An 8,424-nucleotide genomic window follows, 5' to 3' on the forward strand; every position below is an offset into this window, starting at 1 on the left:
AAGCGAGCTCCATGAAGACATGGTGTGCCAAGGTTGGAGTGGAAGAACTCGAGGATTTATTAAATAGAGTGTTATTATTGTGTTGGCTAGATAAATTAAATGTTAGTAATCTGCCCAGGATTAGTTAAATTGAGGATTAGTTATACTGAAGATTAGTTAATTGAGGATTAATTATTCTGAGGATTACAATAAACAGTCCTGTCCTCCAGAGGTGAAGCTGGAGAACCACACTCAGTGCACACTCTTTTATAATTGGGGAGGTGACTGTGTTCGGAATGAACCAATCACGTTCAATCTCATGTTCAAAAGTAATTATCATACAGCTGTCATGAATTAAGTTATTCTGATTAACCCCAAATAAAGACCAGCTGTTTCTGTAGGATTTTATTGGTTTCATCTGACTGCTGAAGCCATGGTCCGCAAAAAGCTGACAAAACCTGTGCAGGGTCTCACTGTTGAAGGAATCAGTCACGAGTCTACTTCAGGTATCTACTAGTAAGCTGAAGATGAAAGGGAATTTCACCTTTCAGCTCAACAATGACCCAAAGCGTACATCCAAATCAAACAAGGTGCTTCAACACAGTATTAGTTTAGGGGTGTGCATACTTATGCAACTAGGTTATTGTAAGTTTTTTTATTTTTTTTCCCTATAAAAGTTTTTGATTGTTTTTCACTTTATTTGTATACTTTGCAATTTCATATTAAAGGTGAGAAAGGATGATTTATCTTAGTGTCATTCTTTTCCTTCACAAAAATCTGCCATTTTAACAGCAGTGTGTAGACTTTTTTATATCCATTGTACACTGAGAATTAGTTAAATTGAGGGTTAGTTATACTGACGATTAGTTAAATTGAGGGTTAGTTATACTGAGGATTAATTAAATTGAGGATTAGTTATACTGAGGATTAATTAAATTGAGGATTAGTTATACTGAGGATTAGTTACAATGAGGATTAGTAAAATTGAGGATTAGTTATACTGAAGATTGGTTATAGGGATTAGTTATACTGAGGATTAGATTAATTAAATTGAGGATTAGCTATAGGGAATAGTTATACGGAGGATTAATTAAACCGAGGATTAGTTATACTGAGGATTAGTTAAACTGAGGATTAGTTATACTGAGGATTAATTTATCTGAGGATTAGTTAAACTGAGGGTTAGTTAAACCGGGGATTAGTTATACTGAGGATTAGCTAAACTGAGGACTAGTATTGAGGATTAATGTAGTTATACCCAGTCCTGCCCCCCACAGGTGAAGTTAGTGAACTACACTCAGATTGTGGTCTGCTGAATAAACCACTAGTGCAGGGTTCTCAGGGGTTTTAGTACAGATTACAGATGAGCTGTAGAGAAAGAAATTATATTTTTCAGAGTATAGTTGTTAATGTTAAATAAGTACCAAAAACAAAATATTTTTATATTACACCAATATTATCTTAGCGCGTAACCCAAAGCAGAAAAGCGTCTGTGTGTAGACGCTCTATTCAAAATGGCTTCCTACTTTCCTTATAACTGCACTACAGGAGCTATGGAGCATATTATACACACTATAAATCCTACGTAAACGTCTGTTTCGAGCTACTCTTTGTGAGAGACTTTTATTGTATATGACCCGGAAGTGAATTGTATCCACCCATACGCACGTTGGTAGCAAGCATGGCTCCAGGTGGGAAGATCAACAGACCAAAAACAGTACGTCTCTTTAGTCTTTTATATCATATGCAGGTATATCCATGGCTGTATATACAAATAGATATACAGTGCAGCTATATACGACTAGTTAAAGGACAACAATGGGATATAGTCATGCTTGTTGATATGCAGAATCTGGTGCTTTTAGCTAGCTTCATGGTTGCTATGTTTAAGAGCAGTTAGTATAGATTAGTGAATGTGTATAATATACAATCTGGACCAGTGACTGTATACACTCACCGGCCAGGAACACCTGAACACCTGCTCATTCATGCAGTTTTCCAATCATGGAGCAATGCAGTGCATAAAATCATATAGACCCAGGTCAAGAGCTTCAGTTCATGTTCACATCAAATATCAGAATGGGGAAAGTGTGATCTCTGTGATTTTAACCATGGCATGGTTGTTGGTGCCAGACGGGGCAGGTTTGAGTATTTTAGAAACTGCTGATCTCCTGTGGGATTTTCTCACACAGCAGTCTCTAGAGTTTACACAGAATCGTGCGAAAAACAAAAAAAAAACATCGAGTGGGCGACAGTTCTGCTGGAGGAAACACCTTGTTGATGCGAGAGGTCAGAGGAACATGGCTAGACTGGTTCAAGCTGACAGGAAGTCTAGGGTAACTCAAATCACCACTCTTTACAACCGTGGTGAGCAGAAAAGCATCTCGATGGGTTACAACAACAGAAGACTACAACGGCTTCCACTCCTGTCAGCCAAGAACAGGAATTTGAGGCTACACTTTATTCACTGCATAAAGAGTCTGTGTGGCCTTCAGATTTTTACAGTAAACAGAACATGTGAACATGATTTAAACACAAATCATGTTCTTTCAGTATCAAATTTACTAGAATTTTAGTAGTACTGGAAGTTTTTGGTGTTTACTTTGAGCTTTTTGGATATTTTAAGGAGGACACATTCAAATTTGTAACTTAATGAAGCCGGAAGCATACTCCCAAAAAAATGTAAAAGAAATTATTCTGAAAATCTGGAACCCAGGAAGATATAAATGGATCTTGTGCCGGTTTGATAGATAGATTTATTTTTGTTTACATGTTAGCTGTCACAGTTGTGAGAATAAAGTCATAATATTTTGAGGGAAAAAAATGTCGTAATATTTCCAGAATAAAGTCGTAATGTTACAGGGGAAAGGCTGGAATATTTTGCGAAAAGAGTCATAATTCTATTATAAAAAACTCATGATGTTTCTGGAAAAAAAGTTGCAATATTCTGAGAATAAAGTTAAAATGGTACGTATAACATTCATATGTCCCTTGAAAATGAGGGACGTTGAGGATTTGACAAGTCCATATGTCATAACACATTGTGGGCTTGATTGTTGCTTGATTTTCTCAAAATATTTTTTTTTAAATATTGCAAAAAATTTCACATAATAACCTTACCTTGTTTCCTTGAAATAATATGACTTTATTCTAGAAAGATTATGACTTTTTCTTTGAAATATTGTGATTATTAGGATTTTTTCCTCAAAATATTAAGAATTTATTCTGGAAATCTTTTTTTTTTTATTAATTAAAACTTGGTCCTAAATGCCATTGTAGTACAGCAGTACCTGGACCTGCCTCGTATTTTCCTCCTCGGCTTGTGTTTAGGGAGCTGAATTGTCTCCAAAGGGGGCATTATTAGCAGTTAAATAGTTTTCTTGTTCTTCATTAAAGGGAGAAACCTGTGGGTGCTGTGCCTCGGTAACACTTAGCTGTTACACCCTAGTCGTTATGAAGATAACCATGTTGTTTGTTTGTTTGTTTGTTTTTTCAGATGTCGCACTTTTTATCAATGCGATAGATTTCAAATGACTTTTGGAACACATCGTCTTCTTGCATCCTAATGACGTCCTAGTAGTAAAAATCAAACTATAATGAGCGGCATTACGACTGCTTATCTGACATGACCTAGGGTTCACGGGTCGTAATTAATAGTCCCCTTTTCCATCGTCTCATTTAAAACTGAATGTCATAAGGTTAGAATGCTGTCATATGTGTATGTTTACAGTCACCTGAGTGTATAAATATTGTTAGTTTGCACATATACAGCCACACTGTGATAACCTCTTTGTTATGATCTAGGTTATGCAACATAAACAAAGCATCGTACAGTTCTTGGGGTTCGGTCTTTTTCTTCACTAACACGAGCACACTGATCATATCGAGTAAAACCAGTTGGTGTTCCTAATGTTCATAGCAAAGATCGCAAAGATTCTGTGATAAAATCTTGCCAGCTTTAGTCCATGTAGTAAATACTGTAGTCATTCTTTGTGCTTTGTTTTTTGTTTTCCTGCAGGAATTAGGGAAGAAGCTTTTCAAGAGGCGGAGGGTTGTGACAAAGCAGAAGCGGAAGAAGCATCGCATTGTTGGAGCAGTGGTGGATGAAGGTCTCATAACAAAACACCACCTGAAAAAGAGGAGGTTGGTCAGTCTAGTCTATACTAAAGACACTAAAGAGGACCAGATGCCTTCACTGTGCTGGAAGAGTTTTCATGCTCTGCTCAGATTTTACATGATCTCTTCATTAAATAAAGGAAACGATCGTTCGCTTTAGCGTAGTGCTACAGAATAAATTTCTCAGAATTTCTCTTAATATAGACAGGCTTCTTTAGTCACTTTCAGTAGATGGACCGGTTAGGAATAAATCATGTCACACATACTGTTATAGGAGAAACAATTTAATGACCGGGTGGTGTGATGTGGCCTGATGCAAAGCAGAGTTGTTTATTTTTCTATCAGAGAATGTCCTGAAGTGTTTTATTCCTCTTACACCATAGCAATATTCCAACACTAGCGATATTTCATTTATTAAAAACAACATAGAATTCTTAACTGTTTATAGTTACATAATGGATAAAGTTGATCTTTGAATTTAATAACGCAAAAATTTGCCACATGTTACAGAGAAACTGTCCTCCATCCTGAAGGCTCTCCTGTTTCAGAGAACTTATTTGGGCTTTCTTTGGAAAATGATGATGCTGTGTATCCTAATAAGGTTCCCAGGGCATTTGTAGGAAAATGAAAGAGAGGCTTTTTTCTGAAACGCCTTCGTAATAGTTTGTTGACGTGGAAGTGGCGTTTAATCATAGATTTGAGACTTGCTACCATGTTCCTGGAAACTCCTCACTGTGCGTGGGGGCAAATACAAAAAAAAAAAAACAAAAAGGAAAAACAATAACCTGGTTGCATAAGTGTTCATACCCCTTAACTGATACTCGGCACCTTTTACTTGTAATACAGCAGTCAGTGTTTTTGGGTAAGAGTCTCCCAACTTAACACATCTTGATTTGGCAATTTTATTCCACTCTTCCTTGCAAAAATGCTCCAGATCTATAAAACTGCGAGGGGATCTCCTGGACACAGCCCTTTTCAAGTCATTCCACAGGTTTTCAGTAGGGTTTAGATCTGGGCTCTGACTGCGCCATTCAAAAACTTTGATCTTCTTCTTCTGAAGCCATCTTTTGTTGACTTGGATTTGTGCTTGGGGATGTTATCGTGTTGAAAGGAGAAATTTTTCTTCATCTTAAGCTCTCTAACAGAGGTTTTGTGCAAAACTAAATTGGTATTTGGAGCTCTCAATGATTCCCTCTATCTTGACTAGAGCCCCAGTCCCAGATGAAGAGAAGCAGCCCCATAGCATGATGCTGCCACCACCATGCTTCACTGTGGGTATGGTCTTCTTTGGGTGATAAGCTGTCTTGTTTTTGTGCTAAATACTGTATAAGTGTTAGAATTATGCTCAAAAAGTTCGACTTTGGTCAAAACAGACCATAACATGTTTACCACATGGTTTGGAGTGATTGTATGTATCTTTTGGCAAAAAACATTTGGTAAAAATCCATCTTGCCATCCTGCCCCTTAGCCCAGACTTGTGAAGAATATGAGAGACAGCTGTCACATGCAGGGAGTCAGCAGTTCTTGCTAAATATTCCTGCAACTCTTTTAATGTTGCTGTAGGTCTCTCAGCAGCCTCCCTGATAAGGTTTCTTCTTGTCCTTTTGTCAATTTTGGAGGAACGTCCAAAATTAGCGTGCTTGGTAATGTCACTGTGGTGCCCCATTTTCTCCACTTGTTCCATGGTACATCTAATGTTTTTGGAAGTTTGTACCCCTCTCCTGATCGATACCTTTTGACAGTGAGATCCTGTACATGCTTTTCAAGCTCTTTGTGGTTCAGCTGATCTTTATTTGGGGTTAATCAGAATCACTTCACTGATGACAGCTGTATGATAATTACTTCTGAACATGAGTGTAAACGTGATTGGTTCATCCTGAACACAGCCACATGCCCCATTATAAATGGGTATGAACACTTATGCAGCAGGTTATTGTAAGCTTTTTCTTTTTCTTTTTTTTATTGCAAGGTTTCTGTTTGTTTTTCATTTGAATTTTGTTGGTTGCTGCATCACATTAAAAGTGGAAAAAGATCTGACATGATTGATCTTGGTTTAATTTTTTACATCACAAAAATCTGCAGTTTTAACAGCAATGTGTAGACTTTTTCTATCTGCTGTAGTTACACACCTTTGCATTTCTACAATCAGGTAGAAAGAAACTCTGAAATACAATTAGGATATTGCTCATCCAAGTTTGTAAGAAGACTATATTGTGTTTTCCAGCACCAGCTCCAGGGCGAACATCACGCTGTCTGGGAAGAAAAGACGAAAGTTGCTGAAACAACTGCGCCACATGGAGAAAGAAAAAGCAGGCATGGAAGGTAGTTATATGGAGTTTATCGAAGTTAAGAAATTTTTGTAATATCACCCAGAAAAATTTTTTTTTACGCATACCGGAGGTGGAAAAGTTGGTATATCAGTAAAGACATTGTAACAAAACGAGTTTTAAATAAATGATGTAGAAGACGTAAGTCACGTGGTATATCTAAATGTAAATATGTCTGAAAAGGATATTCATGTTTTGGGGAATCTTCATGATCCAAACAGACTGCTAACCTGCTTTCAGTTTGTCAAGTTGAATTCTTAAAAAATGAATTTCTCCAATGTTGCCCTTAAATCAGACCGTTCCCATTTCACCTCTTAACAACGTGTGTTGTTAATCCATCACCTTTATTCAGGATGGCCTATTTGTTTTCCACAGCTGGACACAACTGGACAGTTTGAACCACTCTATATGCCTAGTAAAAACAATGATATTATGGGCTCAACAAATTTAGCACATTAATCAAACTGGTACACAAGATTCTTTTTTGTTTTTTAATACCCACTCCTTTTTTTTTTTTTTTAACAATGTCTGTCTTTTTTCATTGTTCTTTTATTGATAGTTCTTGAATCTTCACGTAGGTCTCACTCACTCAGAGGCAGATATTTAATACAAATTGCAGCCAAGAATACGCATTCAGTACACATTCATCAAAACTTTTTGTCGTCATGACAACCTTCCACATCTGGTGAGAGTTTAAAAAAAAAAAAATTAAAGAACTTGATATAAATTCTAAAAAACCAATTTGGTTTGAATGTCAGTATTTTTCAGTTAAAGTCACTGTATTTGTCCTTAGGGGTATATATGCAGCTATGAATTGGTGTAACAAATAACTCCTTTACCTCTTTCTTTAAAGTTGAAGTTGCACCACAGAAAAAAACAACTCCTGCTGACAAGAAGAAGGAGAAGAAAAATGGCGGTGACATGGAGATGATGGATATGGATTAAAGGAGCTATATGGACATTTTTAAAGCTGCTATTTTCCTAAATGTAGACTGTAGAGGATCTGCACATGAAACATCTATGCCTTTTGAAAATGCTTGTTTCACAGTGATTATTGTGATAATGTTCAGATGAACTGAAAGGATTTCAAATTTGTAAAATACATTACTTCATAAGCAGTCTTAAAGCTTTTCATATTCTCATCTGAATTCTTTCTGCATGTCAGAGCTGGTCTTATGAGACAATCTTCATACAGTATATTGATAAAACAAAAATTACAGAGCAACTTCAAGCAGAACAGAAAATACAGTTTAAGAAAGACATGAGGAGATAAATGGATGGATGATATTGACTAGACAAACAGTTTTATGACATTAGTGTGTTGGAGCATTTATTTGAACCAGTTCAAACTTTCATTACACTCACCAAGTCTCGTTTTCTGACCAAGCTCCAGTTTCTCAAAATCTTTTTGTTATCTTATTTGGTTTTATGTGGTGTGGCGAATTACAATAAATTTCAGCTGAATGTTTAGCAATGTCTCTGGGTTTGTTTGTTCCTATCTTGAATTTGGTCACTGTAATTGCTCAAAGCCATGAGGGGACTGCCAAGATCAAATCAGAGCATACGCATTACACAGTAACAATGACCAGTGTGCAACTAAGTCCCCATGAAATGGATTGAGAGCCGTGATTTGATTCTATACGCTGACGTATTTCCTTTTGAAACAGGAAGTCGGAGTGACGGTGTACTAAAGTGCTAAAGCGTCTGAGGCACACCATTGCCCAAATCTAAACAAACTTCTCAGTGCCATCTTCACCCACACCTGTCGAATTTAAACAAGGACACTATCCTACATGATGAGATGCTGTGTGTTTTGGAGTTATGCCGTACAAGTTTGAGCCGAAGTCGACCGACAGCTGCATCAGTGGTGACAGAGAGCCACAGGGTCGTCACCTGGAGGCATATGACGCATCTGAGTCTTACTGATGATTTTTTTTTTTAAAAGGGGGCTAGATTAGACCACATGAAAATATCTTAGGGATAGTCATATACACACACACAC

At 37.0% G+C, this 8,424-nt stretch overlaps 1 protein-coding gene across 1 annotated transcript; it reads left to right on the forward strand.

The window, feature by feature from the left end:
- Positions 1–1,562: 1,562 nt before the first annotated feature.
- Positions 1,563–7,892, forward strand: c18h11orf98 (chromosome 18 C11orf98 homolog). Its single transcript, XM_026923323.3, has 4 exons — positions 1,563–1,696; positions 3,998–4,122; positions 6,320–6,417; positions 7,276–7,892. The coding sequence occupies exons 1-4, from the start codon at positions 1,661–1,663 to the stop codon at positions 7,365–7,367; spliced, it is 351 nt and encodes a 116-aa protein (XP_026779124.3). The 5' UTR covers positions 1,563–1,660; the 3' UTR covers positions 7,368–7,892.
- The last annotated feature ends 532 nt before the right edge of the window (positions 7,893–8,424 follow it).

Source organism: Pangasianodon hypophthalmus, chromosome 18 (assembly GCF_027358585.1).
Source record: "Pangasianodon hypophthalmus isolate fPanHyp1 chromosome 18, fPanHyp1.pri, whole genome shotgun sequence".
Lineage (NCBI taxonomy): Eukaryota > Metazoa > Chordata > Actinopteri > Siluriformes > Pangasiidae > Pangasianodon > Pangasianodon hypophthalmus.

What these genes read in the sequence shown, in the direction of transcription:
- c18h11orf98 (XM_026923323.3), top strand. Translation starts at nt 1,661, where the DNA reads ATGGCTCCAGGTGGGAAGATCAACAGACCAAAAACA. An exon ending in CACCACCTGAAAAAGAGGAG is followed by an intron (nt 4,123 to 6,319) that starts GTTGGTCAGTCT and finishes TGTGTTTTCCAG; the next exon opens with CACCAGCTCCAGGGCGAACA. An exon ending in AGAAAAAGCAGGCATGGAAG is followed by an intron (nt 6,418 to 7,275) that starts GTAGTTATATGG and finishes CTTTCTTTAAAG; the next exon opens with TTGAAGTTGCACCACAGAAA.